Here is a 21902-nt window from a genome sequence, read left to right as displayed (position 1 = left end):
TAGAGAAAGTGTCTGCTTCCAGATTAGTTTAAAGCTTAAACTCAAGTGGCTGACCTCAACCCTGAGGTCAGACAATTCTAAGTAATTAAAGACAAATATCAACTTTAATGGGTGAGTGCTTCCATGTAACGACAAGAGTGCATAAAAAACACAAACAAACAAACAAAAAATGTTATTTTCTGTCTATTTTCATATGTCCTGATATTTTTTAGCCACACTTTCTGAACTGTTATCAGTTTCATAACATTTATGCTCTGGCATAATCCACAATAGTCATTGGGAATTACTTCATTTTTTCATGTTTCTTCTTCTTAGGGCCACATATAACCCATCAACAGCCATCTTTATTGTAGATTTTACCATGGTAGAACAGTTGACCTCTTATCAGAGGATAAAAGGTTCAATTTCCACCTTCCACACCCATGTGTTGAAGTGTCTTTGAGCAAGACACAGGAAAACTAGTAAAGTAAAGCAGCAGAGCCATCAGTGTGTGAATGTGCATGGGTGACTGGGGCTGTGACTGGAAAGCACTTCATGCCTCAAAGTAAGAAAAGCACTAGAAAAGTATATGCTTTTTACCGTTTGTAAATGTAAAATGAAAACGAGGGAGCAAATCTAACTCAATTCTGTCAAAGAGCAACATTACAGTAGCCCTTTCCCACAAAAACTCATCCATCCAAATAGCTCTGTTCAGGAGCTCCAATCCCTTCCATGATCACAGGTGTTTAGTAACAAAGTGAAAGCAATTAGGAATAACAATAATGTTAACAATCTCTCCTGCTAGCTTACAGCCCCTCACAACCTCAACCTAACATTACCGGTGCAACAAAAATGGCGAGCAGCACTGGGGCTGTCCAGCCGTACAGTTTTGAGGCAGATTCCAGATCAGACGAGGAAAACAAAGACGTGCATGGATCTATTTGTTTGTAAGCGGATGCATTGGAATGAAGCGCAGTAGAGTTTCTGGTCCCCTGATTGTAGTTTGTAGGTAACAACTACAATCTTCTTCCAGCAGCATTTTTAGGTCTCCATTTGATTCACCATAATTTGAATAGATAAATACTCTGAAATGCAGTTTTTAAGAGTTTCGAGAAATATGCCACAAGAAGATGTTAAAAACACCAAAAATACAGCTTTTAATGGAACGCGTCTCCTATCAGTATATCTAAAGAAATGTTGCTAAAATTGAAGGGAGGCTGCCATGCACTTATTTTAGGTATCAGACATTAATTATTTGCGTTAGTGCAGGTTTCCCAGCATAAGAGAACATTGTGACACAATAATTACTTTATGTCAGTAATGTCAATAATTGTAATCGCATGACTGCAATGTGTGCAGAAAAAATATCTGATCTATGGTGTACAGCTGTCTTTTGTTCAGTGATAGATTTCTCTGGAGATGGTTGGAATTACTTTCTTATGAAACAAAGAAGACTCGGATCAATCATAATACTGCAGTATGTCATGGTAATGACACACGTTTATTTGTGATCAAGTTCAGCATTATTTAAGACTGATCTTTTGTAATACTGTTGAAACTGTTACAACAGAGATACATAAGTTCAACCTGTTCTGAAACCTTAAACCTTATTTAATATGATACCTGTCTGCTGTGTAATTTTATCTTGTCTTGTTAACTGCATGTTCTCCATGTAGACCGATTCTGTTAAACTTTCTGTTTTACTTCCTTGACTTGATAAGCTAATTGAAAATGAAAATGAACTATATGACTCTTCCATTTGTACATATGAAACTGATCATAGTTTTGGAATAAATTAAGCTATTAATACAGGATTTTTTTAATTGTGCCTACTTTTATTGGTTAAAAAACAGTAATTATAGAACACATTTTTAATCATACTTTACATGGTCATTAATAGATTTTATAGGTATAGAAATACATAATAATTAGACTACTAATTACTATTAATTTTAATCTAGAAGCGGTAAGATCAAACATACTGCTCTGCTGTTTGTGAGTTGCTTGATTTATTTATTGATTAATCCCTTTAGAAGTATAACAAGGTAAAGTGTGAGTTTATTCTGTGATCCTGATCTAAGAGGGGCTGAAACTGCAGATTCCAGAGGTTTTAGACACCAAAACAACTTTAAAAAGAATAATGTCAAAGCTATTGCATGTTTATGTTCAGTACTGTTTTCACACTGGTCATTTTGCTCGGTTTGTTTTGCAGGTTTGAAGGCTCTTATAAACTCTCATAAGTGCAACGAGCTGTAGATTCTGATTCAAGTGTGAGTGAATTGAATGTTTCTGTACACTGTAAATACAGAGAGAGAATCCGGTGAACCAAAAAGTGTAAATTATTCAAAATAATTGCTTTGCATAGCGAGTACAATACAAAAGTGGAGCATGAAGAAATCACTAAATAGCAGAAAATATCACGGAGTGTTAGGGACTTGATGATTTTTGTCGTATTAAAAGGACGAGTGAGAGTAACTTGTCAGCAACTGGTGGTGTGACCTAAAATTCTTAAAAAGGGAATGCAAATGTTAAATAAAGAAACTAAAGCAAACTGCAAAACATGGAAACCATTTCGAAATGTGTGACAAAGCAGACGACATTGCAATGATGAAGTGAAAGACGACACATCAAAGACTGACGGTAATTACCTCAAATGAAGACAGCTGTGGATAATTACCAACTTGTGACAGAGAACACACACAAAAGTTGTAAAACACAACATGGCAATGACCATGAAAACACATTTGAATTCAAACAAAAGGATTAAATCCTTGAACATGATGTTAAATACACTTAAGTATGAAATCAAACCAAGTCAGATGAGCGTGTAAAATGTTAGCATTAGTCGTCCGCTCAAACTATTTTAATGTCCTTGGCATATCGATTTCCTATTATGGGGGTTAATGCTTTGAGTTGTTGCCATGTTATTTCTTGATGAGAAATTTGTGTTAACGAGTACTTGGACAGGTGTGTCAAATGAGGGGTCAGTGTATCTCTTGTTTTAATATTTTTTATATAAATCCAAATCTAACTAAAAACATTCTAAATGTTCTTGAAAAATATTCACTTAACACAGTGGCTTGATGTCACTGATGCAAAATCAAAATGAGAGTTCGTCACCTGAAATAAGGAAATCGTTAACGTTTCAGGTTAAATGTTTTCCTATTGGCACCAAGTTTTACAAAGCACTTGTGCTTTGGTTTCACAATGACTTGTGAAAACAGAAAACCATTGTCCTCCACGATCTTTATCGCTTTAATCCGTCCTGTATTACTGACTCTGACATGGTCGGAACTTAATCAGCCCCACATCTCATCTTGATTGCTAGTATTTACCAGATGTGAATCAAGTCGAATTGAAAGAAGCAGATGGACTGAAGGCATCTGGGTCTAAAACAAACCCTGAACGTATTTACAGTAAAAGCACATACAAAGCAATACAAAGTGAAAAGAGAATTTTGAGGAACCCACTTGTGTGTCTATCCATGTTTCAAAAATAAATACAAACATGTAAAAAATGTCTAGTTTATCTATGTCTATTTTTACTCTTTATTCCTTACCTGTAGCATTATAGCTGCCTCCTAGCAGGGAATAAAAAATATTTTTTGTTTGAAAAAAATTAATATTTTTGCATGCATCACAGAATAATGAATCTATCGTTCTGAAATCATTTTTTGGGACAGTTTCCTTCGGGTTGTTGGTTAGGTCCATCAAGGTTTTAGTCTTAAACCCTAATTAAAGTTAAAGGGAGGATTTGCTTTACTTTAATTTAATCTGTGCTGATAAACCCCACAGAAACTGTCCAAATTATTTTTGTAAATTTTTCAAGTCTTATTTACTTGAATTTATTACTGTATTGGTAATCATCTGTGTTGCCATGGAGTCACACAAAGATCAGATAAAATGTGTTTAAATATTTTACATAAAAAGATTTCTTTGTGTGACCACAAACTGCAACCTGTACAAGCTTTTTAGTGCTTTCGGGGATGCACCATGAAGATGATCTTTGCAGTACTGCACACAGTTAACTTCTCTTTTACTTCTATAGGAACACACAGTAATGTTTTAAGAGTCACTTCACACAGAAAACAAACAGAGAAAGATTTCTACAAGGAAGAAGTGTTTATTTACCTATGGTAAGAACCATATCCTTTGCTCCAACAAAATTTGCATGGCAGTTAGAGGCAATGCGTTCCAAGATGCCAACAGGCAGAATGCCAAATATGAAGTGGTGGATGATCCATAGAGATCTTAATATTAACAATGGCTGCAGGTGTCCCTACTCAAAACAAATATCGGTGACCTGGCTGTGGTGTCTTAGCAGTGCAAATAAATACTCATAAATGACTCAGTGTGATCTTTACTGAATAATTCTTTCTCATTGTAGTCTTGACAGCTCATCCAACGGTCTCTGGGATTTTAGCAGTAGCAGCTAAACTCAATGAACTCAAAGTTTTAAAACCAATGGAGGAGATATCAGTCACTTGTAGACTAAACTCACTTTGCAGAAATTCTATAAAAATCATCATCAATGGTAATGTGAGTTTTTAATTTAAAAGCAAAACTTTCTGTATTTCCTTGTCATGTGGTTTTAGCTTTCTTCATTTCCTGCTTATCTATGGAAGCATTTTAGGCAAAGGGCCAAATAATGATTCAGCCTGTGAAGCAGTTGGTGCACCAGAGACATGCCTCAGCTTGCAGAAGATCAGAAAAAAAGCTTTTTTTAGTTGAAAGCACAAAGACATGCTTTAATTCTAAACCCAGAAATACTTCAACACAATATGTTTCTGTCAATTTCCCGTCAATGGTCCTTATGTTGAGTCTGGCAGGGGTGCCAGAAAGCCAACAGTTTGGTGTTAAATACACCAATTCATTAGGCACTCTTTGCTAATTTGGTCTTCATTGGTATTCAAAGCAATTCTTTTTGCATGGATTCAACCAAAAATAGGCTTTACACATTTTGACCTATACCTACCAAAGTTGTTTCAAATTTGTTGGCCTTCCATCAGAAATGCAAATCTCATGCTCCAATAAAGAGCTGATGAAATGACATGTGATGATGGTGGGGGTCTTTTAAGTTCAGGTGACTCATGCTCAAGAAACCAGTTTGAGATGATTTGTCAAGTCCTTCTGGAAGTAACCGTTAAATACACTCAATCTTGTAACACCTTCAAAAAATGAAAATGAAATATGTCTCACTGGAAGCATTTCCTGGTTCCAGATGAGCAGAAGAAGATTGTCCTAATGGTCCTGTAATGTGATTCCTATTAGCAATATGAATATGTTAAACAACATTGCACTGACATTACTGATATTTCTCCAATGTGCGTCTGTTGTGTGTAGGATTTTTTTGCAAGCAAACTCAACATTTTATAAAGTGATCACAATGCTATCCTGTGGCATTTACGTGCTATATTTATGATTATATTTTTAAGCAGTAGTTATCTTTAAGAAGAGGTTGTAACCTCTTAAATCTAATGAATACTTGCCCTTTTTAACACCATATTTAGAAGATGTACATCTATGAAGAAAATGTAGTCTCATTCAATTTGTGTGCACATAACTTTTGATTTGTAACTTGTTTGTCTTTTTATGTGTAACTTTGGATTTGGGAGTGTGTAATTCTTGAATAGCAAACGCTAAAAGAGCCTTACCATGAAAATTCTACTTTTTGAGGTTTTAAGTGCATTTTACTGTTCATTCCTCTCTATAAAGAACCCCAAAGCGATATTTTGATCCGTTCATGCATTTAAGAGTAATCCTCTAAAAACCTGTGCTGTCTGCAGAAGCCCCTCCCATACCCATGAAAACAAGCGGTTGGAAACGTGCTGATGTAAGATCCATGCCAACAGCTCCCTCCAGGAAGAGTCTGTTCTGCTAGCACCGTCCCCAGTCTAACAACAGCACTCAATTTCTCCACTGAGCTAATGGTGATCAGCAAAAAAAACTTTCATTTTAGACGCTTTTGATACTTTAGAAGTGGTGCTCCTTTAAGTCACGACTTACAAATCAAAAATTACGCACGCACGAATCGAATGAGACTACATTCTCACCATATAAATCTTTTAATCAAGCTTTATGCCACTTATTATTCAGTAATCCTAAATACATTTAGCATTCAAAGATTGCTTTTATAAAATGAAATTAATTGGAAAGAGTTTGCTGCAGTTTTGTCTTAGTCTTTTGTAGTTAAAGCAACTCTCCTATTGTGTGCTGACTCACCATAAAGATCAAGATCTTCATTTCTTGTGCTTAAGTGCTTTTCACCTTGTGCATCAAAACTGGCCACTGTCCCAGTAGGAAATTACCTTCCACTGTTTATTTGTGTTATGAGATCCTAAAGCTATAAAAAATTTCATCTAAAAAAAAAAAAAGAAAGTTGGCTCATGCAGTCCATCGTTTACAATACCGTCAGAGCTCCCCACCCAGACAAATAAAATCTCTAATCTAATGGTAATGATTTCTCTAGACCACAAGATCCTCTATCTACCAGATGGTGTATAAAGACACACAGCTTCTTCCTGTCTCCAGCCCAAACAAAGTCTTCTTTTTTATTACAGTTCTCTTGGAAAAGTTCTACTTTGTGGATCCAATTAACATTTAACCAAAATCCAATTTGTTTTTGTTTTTTTTTTCAATATATTTCTGTATTATTAATGACAGATAGATTAGTTTTTTGCTCACTTTTAGCCCACGTAACCAAAAAGTCTCTTAAACTTTCCAACTTTTTTCAATGTGAAGACTCGGTTCAGTTTGGGTAACAACTAGAAGGTTGTTGGTGTCATCCGTGTGCATTTGATTCCTTTACTTGAACCTTCCTGAAGCCCTTAAGCTAAAACCTTGTTTGACTTGACAAAGATGATGGGCAGTTATCAAATATAAAACTATTGACTCAACTGTTCTGGGAGATAGCAGATATGATTCAGGGTTTGCAGAATTCATGCAGAGACAAAAGTCAATATTTGTCTTCAGTTACCCTGTTACTTTGTCTGCACATGCCTCATTCAAATAAGTGCTGGAGGCCACCCACAAGCGCAGAAATGATCCATGCTAAAAACATCAACCACGACGCAAATGGTTATAGCCACATTTATAAAAAAATCAAATCTTTCAAATAATCTGTAGCTTGAAGGAGAGAAGTTTGTTGTCGAATCTGCAACAGTAGCAGAAATGTGAGCTTATCTAAGAAAACAATGAAGTGTTTATTTTACCGATTGCCAACAGTTCTATGGAAGTGGCTGTCTGTGTTGTGATGTGTTTCTATCTAATGAGCTGATACAGAGAAAATAACTCAGAACCTAAAAAAAAAATATATTATTGTTTCCCGCTATCTTAAAAGTCAATCAAGTACGACCCTGGACGACAACAATGATTGGTTTATTGCACATTTATTTAAATATATGCATGCGTTGCAAAAAGACGATGTTTCTGTGATTTTATCTACGCCTGCTTTCTGTTTTCCATTGTTATTTCATCTGTTCCAGGGTTTTGTCTCTTTATCATATTATAAGTGAATAAGTCTGGGAACATTTTAAGAAGTGACACTTAACATGGGTTTCTTGAGTTTAATGAAATAAAAAAGAAAGAGGTCAATCGTGCTGCTTATCAGAAAAGGTAGATCCACTGACCATCAAAAATATGGAAACACACAAAAAAATTACATTAGCTTTGACTTTCATTTATTTTATTTCATTTTTTAAATTATTTTATTCAATTATTTAAGTTTATTTAGAAGACACTGAACCCCACTTTGCTCCTGGTATCTATAGGTTGGCACTGAAGAACGTTGGGCCTTCTAAGAAGGGAGTGAAGCGCTATACAAGCACACATCATTTACCTTTTTCAGCTGTAAATGCTTAAATCAATAAAATCAATACTTGTGCTTCTTTTACATCGTATCGATTTGGAGAATTTGCAAATCAACTCACATATGTTGTTTTCTGATGATGAATAAATCTCTGGTGAGAGTACAGAAAACCCATATAGGCGATAATAAACAACAGCTGAGTCATTGTTTCAGTGATAATTTATTCATACAAATCCTTAATCATCATTAAAGAGAAAAAAAAACTTTATTTTGACAATCCCTCCTCAGATAAATGTGCTATTTTAAGACTAAACTTTCATTTCATCGACTCACAACCCGCACATCTCAGGTCCACACAACAAACCACCCAAAAGAAACTCAATCTAGACTCCTTTACCACTCATCTTTCTCTCACAGGACAGCATTTTCACAGAGGGTACCACACAAACGATTAAAAAAAATAATAATAATAATCTGGTCGTGACCAAAAGAGGCAACAAAGAACAGTGCATCCTGTTTAGGAAAAACTCAGATGACCCTCCCTACAAACACAACCAAGCTGGTCAGTTCTACACAGGACAATGAGACAGCAGACATCAAATTATATGAACAACATTTTGGATGCTGCAGAAAGATACGTTTGAAAGATATGAAATAGAAAAGAACTATTTGCTTTTAGATTTATTTCCAAACAATAAATGAAAAATCTGACTTCATGAAAAATGACAACACTAAAGGAAAACTTTATGTAACAGCTGACAATGTCAAAGGTCCATTTGATCATTAACAATCTACATTTATGAGCAATTTGCTTACCATTCTGGAAACCTGTAACTAACCCCATAAACTGTTTTTTTAATTTTGTTTTTTTGGAAAAATGCTGGTATTACGAGCTACATAAAAACAAAAACTCTTTTCTTAAAAGCAGAGTGCAAATAGTGGTTACCAGTACATCAGTGTAACTGATGCAAATGATCAAATGCTTCTTCGAGTCAGTGAATGTTACTGGTCACCTCCAGGTTTATTTACTTATCCGATTTTTAGCACCATCTACTGGTTGCTTCTGGGATCTTTTCAATCTGCAATGCACAAAAATGAGGCGAATAAATAACATCAGGGTACATGATGAATGAGTTCATTCTAATGGTGCAAAAAATCATTCAAAAAATACTTTTGAGGTACAAACCTTTTAAAGCTTTCGATAACGACGCTGCGTGTTTCAAGTCTTCTCTCATCCAGACAGTATACGTCACTTTTTGTGGTCGATTCAGAGAAAGCATCAACGTACATGCACACGCGCGCCTCACGTTTACATTTTACGCACACACTGAAAACGTGAAGAACTCAGGAAAAATACAGTCGTTCAACAAACAAAACAGATTTCAATGGCTTTTTTAACCCTTCTTTAGACATAAATTCCCTCACTCATCCTTTTTGAGCGTCAGCATCTTTTGAAACCCCCCCCTTAAAAAAAAAAAAAAAAGAAGAAGAGGCTTCTCCCATGCAAGTCTGCAGGGTGGGAAGCTTCAGGATTGCACAGATTAGTGTTTTGGTCGTTTGCTGAGAGACACTTGGGGTTCCTGCACAAGCCTGCACATTAGGATGTCTCCTGGTAAAAAGTTTGTGGGTACAAATGGTTTGTTATTGACGCATAGTTCCGTTTTGACCCCCTTTTATCAATGTTGCTATGAAAATGACTAAATTTACCATATTTTCCCCTAAAAAGGGCCATTATTTGTACATAGTATTTGATGAAAATGTTTACTCCTAATAAACCTAAAATAAAATGTATGTCTTTTCTATAATAAGCATATACATACTCCCAGCCAACACAGACATATATATGAACCAAACTATGAAATTTGTTTGTGTTTGGTCAGAACAAAGAAGCCATCCCACACATATTTGGGGGGAACATAGAGAACCGTTACACCTGTTTCAAATCTGAATAAAAAAAATAAAAAAAAAACATCAGTAATTGCAGCTTATTTTCCAGACTTGTGTAGGACCCCCAAAGAGCAGATATCCAGTTGTCTTTTGTAAGCAGTTAGGCTGAGATCTTGGGATTGACGGGGGGAGATTCCCTTTAAATATTCATGGTCAACATAAGAAACATAAAAAAAAGTCAAGTGAACATGTCCTCAGGGATTCACAGCTCTCTCGAGTGAAGCCTTCACACATTCAGATCCGGGCGTTGACATCAGGTGGGCTGCGTTCCACCGCCTCACTGTCATTTCTGCAGAGGAGGTGGCGTGGGGGTTTCGGGGAGAGTTGTAATGAGTCATTAGAAAACAACTGTCGCTCCCCTTTCCCAACTCCTGTGCACCTGAAGGTGGGCCGGAAGTTAAGCTCAGCATTTGTTTTGGGAAGGGGGCGCCTGTCGTTCTAACTCTGTCCAAACGGATAAGGACCGTGAATACCCTAGAAGAAAAAACAAAACCAGGAGATTTTTAATTATAATCTTGAGGGCTGTATTTTAAGGAGTAACTACCCATTTTCAAGACATCTTCCAAAATCGCCACACATCAAAACCAACAAGCTGGCGTACCTGGCCGTAGGTCACCATGGAAAGGTTGGTTTGGAGACCGTTCGGCGCTCTATTTACAGCATTATGAGACAGTCCATTCTGATCCTGCTGGATTGGCTCTTGCGTGTGTTCCCAGGCTCCAGCTGGATCTCTGAAGCTACCGTCAGCTGCGTCGTGCTTGTTTTTCTGCGGCGAGGCAAAGGGGTTGAAGTCTCCCTCCACGTTGCGCTGCGGTTGCGTGTTGAATTCCGTCTCAAAGGAGGAAAGCTGCTGGGTCACTCCAAGGAGACCTCCGACCTCTACGCTAAGAATAACCCAGATTACGTCTGCCAAAGAAAAAGAAACAAGTTGAGCATATAAAACTAAATTCATTTTATTTGTTTTTTTTCAATACAAAGTTATGATTTGTTTAGTTTTGTCAAACTTTTCACCTTTTATTTACAAAAAAAAACAAATTGAGAGTACAGTTAAAGGTTTCTATATTAATATAAAACATTTTATTTCTTTTTGTAATAAACCTTTCGATATTGTTTATTAATGATAAAATAAAACCAAGTTAAAACAAGAGTAAAGAATCCCAACTACAATAGACCTCACTTATATGGTAGCAATGCTTCACAAGATGCCCCCATAACCAGTTGAGGGAATTGTTGCTAAATCTGACACGAGCACCTGATTCTACAAAAAAAAAAGATTTATTTAACTATTGAACAGGAACTGTTATATCCAAAGCAAGGCCCAAATATATTAGATATGGAGAGCTTGGGTTGAAGGTCACATCCCCTTTTACCCACTTTGTAGGTTTTGCTGAGGAAAATCTAAACAGAGAAACATCATCTCTCTATTCTATTAAATCTCTTCATTGTGTGTGTGCCACAGAAAATCAATTTTAGGTCAGTAAGCACAACCAGAATTAAAGCACACTGGATCATAAGGCAGATTTTCTATTTTTGAACCAATTCAAGGATTTGAAATACAGCTTACAGTTTGGAAAAAACAGTGAATTAGCTCTGATTTAATCGTAATTACTCATTTCTGGCTCAGATGCACTACAAACAGTATTATAAATTACGTTTTTTTAAAATCACTATTGACATTACACTACCTACTACTACTATATTTGCTTCATTGAGATAATCCTATGTAACACAAGGTGTCTTTTGAGCGTAAGTCATGTGAACCTCCTTCAGAAGTTATAAACTAGATCACATAAAAAAAATATTTATTTATCCTAAAAAACAATATCATAATAGTAACACATACATAAATACAAAGTAGTGTTTTATTTTTCTAAAGGGTGAAGGGCAGTTTTGTGGCTCCAATTTGGTTGTGGTCGGTGAGACATTGACCCGAACGGCTCTTTAAGTGATGAAGGTTGCAGGCTCCTGGTTTAAAGAAACTACAGTCTTTTCCTAGTTCCAAATTGTAGAATTCAAAATTAGTGTGCAAAATGTTTTTGCAATTTTGGAGTTGTGGAAGGAAAAGTGGTTCTATCTGGTGTAGATGTGTCTTTCTTTGTGACATTTGTGGGTATTTGTACACAGTAAGGGTCTAAGAAAATATAGATTCAATGAAATGTTGCAATACTTTATATGGTGATACTTGTATTGATTTAAAATAGTGCTGAGGCGATATTTAATTAGTTATTTAAATATTTCACTTAAATGTTTCTTAAATTATCAAAAGAAAAGCACCATGAATTTGCTTGGGTAAAGGCAACTTTTATGATATACAGCCGCAGTGCTTAATGTTCTGATCATTAATTAATATGTATTTTGCCATTTTAATTATGAGAAAAATGCATTAATATTCAAATAATTCCTAAGTCATAATTAAAAAAAAGTGAAATATTTTCAGGTACCGTCTTGGGATATATTGGGATATGTATCGTGATGTGTATCGTATCGTGATGTGTATTGTATCGCCAGACTATTGCCAACACCCCCCTAGTGCACAGTCCCTAACAAACGAACAAGATAAAATGACTGGCTGTAGCTCCACTAGACCATTTATGAATGACTTTAGGATGCACAAGTAAGTTCATATCTGCCACCATAAGATCTTTACTGACAACAAATTAGGATGATGACATTCTACTTTTCAGAGACATACAATTTCTTTTCCATTTAAAGTAAAAAAAATGTTTTATTATTTTTATATACCTAAAATTTGGGAGAAGAAAATGATTAGTACTTTTAACACTGCACAAACACCATAACTAAATTAGACTAATTTCATGTTAACAATTCAAGAGCATCAATTCTAAAGTAGACACGTTTAACAAAATCACATCAAAAACAACAAAAAAAAAAGATCTAAATGTGAAGTGATTGTTAATCATACTGTGTTCTTACCTCCATAGAATAGTCCTGAGGCTGTGCACATTCTCCACTGGCCCTGGTACATACCCGGATTCGTGGGACTTCGCATTTGCACACTCACATCTGTCATTTCTTGTGGGTCTAAAGACTTCACCATTACTGTGCTTACATGCCCAAACTGATCTCCACCAATGTACTTGAGACAAACCCCAGGTGGCCACAGTTCTGAACCTGAGAATAAGTAGAGGCAACAATATAGAGTCAGCTGTCAGTGGCGTTCTGTATGTGGGATTACGAGAGCAATGGCACTCATTCCAGTTCAGATGCTCGTACCGGTGTTCTGTATCCTCCACGTTTTTGTGAACGGCGTGTCTGGAGGAACAGACTCCCCTTCTCCGATCGTCACATCTTCAACAAAGGACATGGCCGGTGTGTTGACATTAGGGCTCTCAAAGTCGTAATATGCGCCAATAGCAGCCTGCAAGTTCCTGATGGAGACAGATTATTTAAACATTTTTTAAACACTAAACAGGACGTGTATGCTCTATAATATTGTCTCTTTAAAGTGAAAATCCAAATATCTTATGACTTTTTTTAAGGGACTTAAATATTATTTTACCAATGTTTGGGCCAAAAAATAAAAAAAAAGTGTTCTAGAACTTAGGCCCAATATGAATTCTTCCCTTCTCCCTACCCCTATAAACCTTTCTACATTTTTTTTTCTACAGATGGACAATACTTCTGTCATTAATAGAACTTCATACGAAACCCCCTTGAGGGCTCTGTATCCCTCCACTTGGACGGATGACTCTTATAAAATATATATATATATATATTTCCTTAAAAAATGTTGGTTCTTCTTTAAAATGCGAGTTATAAGAGATGATTTTTAAACCAATTATCGCAGTATCGCGATATCGTCAGCTATGTATTGCGTATCGCATCGTAATGTGAGATACCCAGTGATTCCCAGCCCTACTACAAAGTGGATGCATCGGAATGGAGCGGAGCAGGGAGTGTGTGGCTTGGCAGTAACTTTTACATCCAACTTACAAGCTTTATACAATAGAATGTTGTCATCTGCTTCTTATTCACAACGATTTCAATAAAAAAAACACTCAAAATTTACATTTTAAGCTTCATTTTTTATATACTTGTTCTCCATCATGAGAAAAATGACACAAGAACACCAATGGCATCTTCTCACACCAGCATTCTCTCCCCACGTTCTTTTGTTGTCCACCATTGATCTATCACGACTGATGACGTCACCGGCGAACGTGAGGGAAGCGGCGCTGCCTTCAACTGAGGCTCGTTTTAACTGGCTCCTCGCACTGTTATGTAACATGGCACACACCATCTAAACCGAGAGTTCCCTGCGCTTCTGTTAGCCTACGGGCCCCATTATTAACGGACCTCTTATTAAATTGTTGCTTTAATTTAACCGCAACTCTAGAAAACTTTAACTTTCTGCTTGGGGTTGCCATTTTTTATGCGAAATTAGCTTACGTTCACCATAACGGCTCTGTTTAGCTCCTGGGAACTTAGCATCCTGTAAAATTGCCTTAAATTTATACATTTAAAACATTTCATTAATTTATCGTATGCTAATTGCGCAGCGAGGTACGAGTCGACTAGGGGCCCTCGCCTCCCCGCACTCACCAGTTGGTCATGTCCAGGAAGAAGGCGCAACCGGCGGGGTTGAGCTGGAAGCCCAGCAGTCTCTGAAACTCCGAGATGAGGACGTCCTTGTCCGTGGTGCCCATGCAGCTGAATTTCTGCATGAGCTCCGCGTCCACGTCCATGTCCGTGCCCTCCATGGGTGGCGGGTGTCCCGTGGCAGAGACGGGGTCGTACGGGGGAGGGGGGTCCTCTCTCAGTTGACTCCGAGGCCTTATCCAGCCATAACAACCCAACAACAACAATCGCCAGTGCGCATGGCACAACCAGGGGGACGGTGTTTGACGTTACAACACCGTGAGCGTCATCTCCGGACGTCATCTGTTGCTATTTGGCGGCATCTTTCTCATTGGTTTATCAATGAAATTTGGATTTCTCATTGTGGAGCTCACTATTTCAAATTTAGATATTAATTTTATTTCCTTGCTTTAAAATATATATATATGTGTAATTATGTCCTATTTGTAAATGTATTTGTGAAAAAAATATGATTTTGCCACATTTTAGAATACGGTGTTAGTGTATTAAATAACTCTACATGTAATGTTTTTTTTTCTACTCCTTAAAAGCTGAGTGCACGATAATACAAAAAGCACTAGAAGCTATGCTAAATTTGTCAAACTTGAAGGTTCAATGAATATAAAATAATATTGAAACATCTCTAGATTCATTGTAAACTGTTTTTTTCTTTCTTTTTTTCTAGCATTTAATTCTCAATTCGTATCTATTTGATCTGAAAAGGATGGGTTTCGTACAAATTAAATGAATATTCTACAGATTTCCAGGGTCAAATGTGAATGATTTTACTCACACATACTCATATTAGGTCTTAAGGGAGAATTAATAAATACAGTTTAAAAAATGCTCATAGAGTGACAGATAAGATGTAAAAACTGTACAAAGATAGGACCAGTGGCAATTTATTGTATTTAATTTAATGTAATTTAATGCAATTTTATTTTATTTTATTTTATTTTACTAATGCACCCACAAATGCAATAATACTAGCTGAATAGCTTTTATTAATAGTGGTTCAACATTTTAAAATAAATAAATAAAAAACTACAAAGGAACAAAATACACTCGTTAAGGTCTGTTTTTTTCCACATCACTTTAGGTTGTGAGTGGATTTTTATAAAAGGGAGATAATAATAAAAAATCAACTGGCCTAGTTTAAGCATCTTTACAAAAAAACGGGTGAAACGTACAAATTGCTATTTATATAAGAGGTATGTTGGATTCAAAATAAAGAAATGTTTATTGGTTAAACACAAGGTGCATACGGTTAAACTAAGCGGAACTATCTGTATTTAGTTCAAGGGTTCCTCGGAAGAGTTAAAGGGAGCACCGCAGTTCCACTCTTGAGAGAGGTTGTTGGGAAACATGCCTAAGTAAGTTTATGTGAATTTTATTTTAATTTTCGACGGTTCTTAAATATTTTAATATCGTTTACCTAAAGAAGTACTCATCTTATAATTGTTAATATCACAGGGTTTTAAGCAGAGCGTTTATTTTGATGAAGACCGGTATCAGTTCGTGTGGGATCTGTCTATTTGCTGGAGCGAATCTCGACGTTGTCGAATGACAGTGTAGCATTAAGACAATACCGTTGAATTGAAATATTTTACATAATTCAATTTTTTAAAAAGTGTTATCTAATGCGAAGTATGTGAAATGAAACCGATTCGATGGTATTTTACCCGTCTGTTTTACTGTTTCCCGTCACATCTCATGGTTCTTTGTGAACATTTACTCCACTAGCACCGAATTAAAACTCGCTTTACAACTCCTAGCATTAACCTATTGTTTGTGTTAATATTCTAATTATGTTTGACAACGCAGAATTAAAAGTATTTTATTTAAAGTGGGGGGTATTTGTTTTGAACTCAAAGTTGCTTTTTTTTCTCTTCTGGTTAGATGCCATGCACTTCTCACCCAGATTAGCCTGCTTAAGAAATTACATTTAGGCATTGCATACTGCAAATCAAAATGTATATTATATATATATATATATATATATATATATATGTGTGGATAATTGCTGGACATAACCTTAATCTTCAAATGTCTTTGCTTTTGACAGGTTTTACTGTGACTACTGTGATACATACCTCACACACGATTCAGTAAGTGTTATTTAAATTCACTTCCATTGTTAAAAATATTTGTAAAAGTAAATCATGTTTTTTTTTTATTTTCTGTTTATTACAGCCCTCAGTTAGAAAGACCCACTGCAGCGGTCGAAAACATAAAGAAAATGTGAAGGATTATTACCAGAAATGGATGGAGGAGCAAGCACAGAGTCTAATTGATAAAACAAGTAAGACTTTTGGAATATTTTGTTCAAATATGATAGTTTATTTTTTTATTGATTATTCATTCTCAACTATTTGTTGAAAAAAAAATAGAGTTTGGAGCCATTTACTCATAAAATTCTATTAATTTGATAATTTTCGTTAACACTGGGCTTTAATGTTATTTCCAAAAACTTTAGTGGTAATTAAAAGAAGTTAATAAAGTCTTGCAGTGAGAACCATTAGTGAGCTTTAAGTGTTAAGGATAATGAATATTATTGTAAGGATAGGTGGTATAAATTGCATTTATGTAGCTGCACATTAACTCCACAGGATTCCAAAATAAGCAGTGATTCTTTGATTTTAAATAACATAACTTATTGTTTTTCTTTAACTAAAAGTTTTTAAGCAAGTTATTTGAGGTAAAATATAATTTTGATACTTCTTCAGAGTTTTTTCATAACCTTCCTAACCATTGATTCATGTCTTTAATCTGTGCTCTCACCGTTAACAGAGCTGGATGATGTACTCCTGTTCAGGGAAGGTTAAAATTAAATGTATAAATGTAAAAGTCAACCATACAAACTGATGTATTTATTGTGCTCCATCAATCATTAAAGCGTGCTGACAGGGAAGTGACTGACTGTCTTCTCTTTGTATGTTCAGTGACCTAATTAGACAAATTCAATCAAATCTTATTAAATATCCCACCCACACATTCCAGTATCCTGTGTGGGATGTCGGAGCTCTCTTCTTAGTCTCTACATCAGATTACTTTGGCCCCCTTTGAGATTGTAAACCACTAATCCACATAAATTATGCAAAGCTGCTGTGTAAAGTGGTTTTCCAAGGAGACGTGATGTTTTTACAGAAGAAATGCTTCTTGGCGACACAAAACTAATTGTTTGCAAAAAACGTAATCTCAATAAATTGCTTAGTGTTGTTGCTTTTCCTGTTATTTTATTTTTCCACAACATTTTTTTAAATTTTTACCTGAAATTTGAAGCTACGGTTTGCACTTTTCTTTGCAAAAATGTAGCTAAGAATCATTTTCTTTATGTGATTTATGCTCTGAAAGAATATTTGTCTAATATTTTCTGTTTGTGGACATTTCTTTCCGAAAGCGGCTGCGTTTCAGCAGGGTAAGATTCCCCCCACACCCTTCCCTGGTGGTCCTCCCCCAGGTGAGTGATTCATTAAAACACCAGAAAAAGAACATCTTTTAATTTTTAAAATAAGAGATGTAAGACGCTCTTATTTTAAACCACGTGAGTTTGTCACAAAGTTTAGACATTTAAGTTAAATGTAGCAATTTTTTATTTTAATTATTTGTTTTTGTATTACTAGAGAATTAAATTTTCTATAGAAATGAGCTTTAATTAAGCTCTCAAATACGGCAGCATTAGTGATCACACAGTGCTTACTGTCTGTAACCCAGCTGGACCTCCACGCCCAGGTATGCTGCCTACACCCCCGATGGGAGGCCCTCCTATGATGCCCATGATGGGACCTCCTCCACATGGGATGATGCCAGGTGGACCCGGTAAGAGAAGTTTGTATAGTTGAACACTAAAAAAAGGGGGATTCTTTTGATATTTCAAACAAAAAGTAAAGACCCTCTCCAAATTTCATGTTTTCTTTTTATTCAATTCAGTTATTTGGGTAGACGGCTGATGATTGACATCCCAGTTAAAGTTCTGATTCAATCTGGAAGGAGAAAAACATATTTTCCAATTTGTGTTTAAACCAATGTTGTAACTGGGAGGTTGTAGTGAAGTTTGTTCCCAGATGCTCATACAGTATTTGTCAGACTCTCTGCTAAATGTTGCTTGAACAGGTGCTTTATCTTTGTGTTTTATCTCTTAATTGTTGGAGGAATGAGACCGCCAATGGGAGCACCCATGCCGATGATGCCAGGACCGCCACACATGATGCGTCCTCCTCGTCCCATGATGATGCCAGTTCGGCCAGGCAAGTCTCGACCCGACAGATCAGACAGAGTAAAATGTTTTTGTTTACTAAAATTGTTCTGTTTTTGTTTTGTATTTTCAGGAACTCACGCGGTCTAGAAATGACTCATGGATCTGGATTAGGATTTTTATATCTGTTAATTCCCAAGTCTCAGATTTGTAATGATTCCATTTCTTTAACTTTTTTTTCTGGTATTTATTGGTATTCATCCATTTGACATGATTCTAGCTTTTTTAAGGACCCCCCCCCAGACATAATTCATCATTTTTGCTTAAAAAAAAAAAATCCTCAGCTTTATTGTCACAATTGAAGTGTTTTTGACCCGATCTGTCATTTTTGTTTCGGGTTTTACATGTTTTTGTATAGCGCTTGCATTGGTTTGGTAAATAAAGCAATGTTTCAAGCAAATTTCTTATAGTGTCAGTATTTCTGTCTTTGCTTGGTGACTTAAAAAAAAAAGATTTTATTAAGTCAAAATTTGTGATCTCAGTAAAACTCTAGTTTTCTCTGCAAGCCTAGTTTTGTGAAGAATTGAAGTTATAATCAGTCTTAACGTCCCACTCCAATAATATTTTCTATTATTAAAGCATTAGTAGTGGTCTTTTAATTATGATTATGCCATTTTTAGCCAAAATATTAATACAAAGAAACTGTTATTCTGCGGAACACAAGTAGTTCCTTAAAAATGCACATCTAAGCTGTGGGTACCCCACTTCCTGTCATCCATCAGTTTACACTCTCTTCCTCTAGTTTACAGCCCCTCACAACCCCATGCTAACATTAGCAATGCAACAAAAATGGCAAAGAATATCTGAGTTACTCAGATAAATTTTACAGAATGTGAATTGTATCAGATTAATACAAATATAGTGAAAACGTATAGTAGATTATTAATGAATTTCTTAACAAATGTGTCTAAATGTCAAAATTGAATTAAATCAAATTAGCTGGATGGAAAAAAATCTGAATCAAATCGATGGATCTGATCTATCGAATCGATTCTGGAATTTTTTATCGATATCCATGCAGCCCTAGTTCTGTCTGTTAAATCACTGTTATCAAAACAGAAGCTAACACATCACTATTTAAAAACTGAACTTTTAATCCTTAAAAAACTTCATAAATCATCTTTATCTTCGTCAAGAAGGAAAATATCACTTAATGTCATTTTTTTCTCCCATTCCCAAATATTAGACCTGCTATCTTTGGGTGACATTTCAAACTAGATCTAATAAACACGAGACGGAGGTTGCGGTGTTCTGTTGTTAAAAATTCAGGTTTTTTGCCCAACTTTCCACACAAAAATCTCCTAAATCCTCTCAGATGTGACTCAAAGCTCTAAGCCCCATAAGAGACTTATTACCCTCATCTGTGCCCAGCTTTGCCCCACAGATTTCTAACCAACAGAGAAGACGCATATTTGTGAGATAGTTGTTTTCCTCCAGACAAATGAGAAAGTTGACCTAGCCCTCATTAGTTTACCCATTCAAGCGTGATGGAGGAATTACAGGTCATTACATAATAATCACCTACAGCCAGTAAGTCATTATCTCAGCTGACATTTGTATCTGCAACGCCTCACCATAACTCCTCGCTTTTCGACTCCTGGGTTGCAACTTCACAGTCTGAGTGTCTCAACAGATGGAGCTAGAGAGTTGTGACGCTTTGCAGCAAGAGCCAAGGCTCTGGAATGATGTGTAGTGACTGATTCTTGTGCTTCCATGCACTGTCAAATTTCTTTGTATCTCACGTTCCCAGAGGACATTTTCGTGGTTCTTTGGTTTTGGAAATTTCTAGGCCACGTATGAAAAAAAAATGAAAAAAACAAATGTGTCGGGGGCAATAGCCATATGCTTCATGCTGTCTTTGCCAACTTCTGTACTCACAAAGGACATGAACAGACTAAAGGAAAGGCTCTGCGAAGTCAGCCTACAGTATTACACACTATCAGTTGTAAATTTAGATCCTCTAAGAGACTTTGATAGCTTTACATGCGGCCTTTTGTCTCTCTGTGAGAAAGATGTTCCACAAACATTCACTCTCGGCATCAGTGAGACAGAAATAAAACCATGTTAATGCACATTTTATGCATATGTGGAGCATAGGCAGATGCCCATGTGTCATCTTAAATTGGCTGAGTCTTTATGAATATTCAGGCTGGCCATGAAATAGAGTGTTGCCCTGAGGGGAATGAAGTGAAGTGGCTGAAAGTGTGTGTGATTAGAGCTCAGGAATTAGAGGAAATTATAAGAAATCAGGATTACAGGAGTCTTAACAGTTAAAAAAAAAGAAGACATGCTTGGTAATTTGTGTGAAGACTAGAGAATAAAAGTAGGTTATAGCAAAACTAACAAAAGCTAAAAGAAAAAAATGTATGTTCTGTAAATGATTCTATTGGTGAAAATGTAAAATATGTTAAGGATTATTGCATGTTGTTTTAAGAAATAGAAATTTGAGGTGATTATTTGCACTTTAATCCATTAAAATGCAATCAAAAAACTATTTTTTCAAAATAAAAGTCTTGATTTGTCTTATTTTATCATACTCTTACATCCAATTTACAAGTGGACAAAGTTAAAAACACAAAGGTTATAATAAGTTCTTCTAATATTGTACATTGTACAGTTATGAGTTTAAACAATAATTCCTGTAATACAGGTTACAAAAAAACAAGCTTTCCATTTATGTCTTAATATTTAAATTTATTTGGTTGGTGTTTTATCATATCATAGTTTTCATCTTAGGTTTTTTTGTGTAAAAAAGGTCTTTTGATAAAAATGACTGGAACATGACATATCTGTGACATAATTTAATTGATTAAAATAAGAACAAGTAGTCATTATAACCAGAATCCTTTTTATTTAATTTGCAGGCTATAAATAATCCAAAAATAATTAAAATTGTTGCTCATGATCCAAAAAAATACACAGAACATGTAAGAAAGTACATTTTTCAAATATGTTTAACACTTTAAGAGACTTGGTTTGATGAAAATTGTGTTTTTTTGTGTTTTTAACATGTTCTTCTTGCATTTTTCTGATGGTGGAGGAGAATTAAGCCTTAAAATGGGATTTCTGAGTATTTCTTTATTCCAATTGTTCTAAATTGGGAGCAGGTTAAAAAAAAAAAAAAGCGCAGTTTGGAAAAGATTGTATTTGTTACGCAAAACTTACAACTGGCAGGATGCTGGCTCCCTGCTCCACTCCATTTTGATGGATCCACTTGTAGATGACTAGATTTATGTCTTTGCTTTCCGTGTCTGAGCTGGAATCAGGCCCAAAGCCGTACGGCGGGACAGCTCCAGCATTGTTCGCCATTTTTCCT

General features: G+C 35.7%; 2 protein-coding genes across 6 annotated transcripts; one reads left to right on the top strand and one right to left on the bottom strand.

Annotated features, from left to right (window-relative positions):
• Nucleotides 1–7986: 7986 nt before the first annotated feature.
• Nucleotides 7987–14650, bottom strand: ilrun (inflammation and lipid regulator with UBA-like and NBR1-like domains). Of its 2 annotated transcripts, XR_002919094.1 has the most exons (6): nt 14296–14453; nt 12967–13121; nt 12667–12864; nt 10334–10638; nt 8972–10206; nt 7987–8864 (listed from the first exon to the last, which is right to left on the bottom strand). XR_002919094.1 is itself a non-coding variant. In XM_024270858.2 (5 exons), exons 1-5 carry the CDS (start codon nt 14451–14453, stop codon nt 10171–10173), a joined length of 852 nt encoding a protein of 283 aa, XP_024126626.1. In that variant the 5' UTR covers nt 14454–14650; the 3' UTR covers nt 7987–10170. The 2 variants fall into 2 exon arrangements, 1 of the variants encoding a protein (XP_024126626.1); XM_024270858.2 differs by having other exon boundaries at nt 7987–10206; nt 14296–14650.
• Nucleotides 14651–15608: 958 nt separating this feature from the next.
• On the top strand, nt 15609–18986 carry snrpc (small nuclear ribonucleoprotein polypeptide C). Of its 4 annotated transcripts, none has more exons than XM_024269027.1 (7): nt 15609–15704; nt 16397–16439; nt 16525–16633; nt 17732–17791; nt 18064–18150; nt 18483–18578; nt 18660–18986. In XM_024269027.1, the coding sequence occupies exons 1-7, from the start codon at nt 15697–15699 to the stop codon at nt 18674–18676; spliced, it is 420 nt and encodes a 139-aa protein (XP_024124795.1). In that variant the 5' UTR covers nt 15609–15696; the 3' UTR covers nt 18677–18986. The 4 variants fall into 4 exon arrangements, with proteins under 4 accessions (XP_024124795.1, XP_024124793.1, XP_024124792.1 ...); XM_024269025.1 differs by having other exon boundaries at nt 18477–18578; XM_024269024.1 differs by having other exon boundaries at nt 18046–18150.
• The last annotated feature ends 2916 nt before the right edge of the window (nt 18987–21902 follow it).

Source organism: Oryzias melastigma, linkage group LG5 (genome assembly GCF_002922805.2).
Source record: "Oryzias melastigma strain HK-1 linkage group LG5, ASM292280v2, whole genome shotgun sequence".
NCBI lineage: Eukaryota > Metazoa > Chordata > Actinopteri > Beloniformes > Adrianichthyidae > Oryzias > Oryzias melastigma.
Note: the sequence above shows the minus strand (reverse complement) of the source record. Positions and strands in the feature narration are given on the sequence as shown.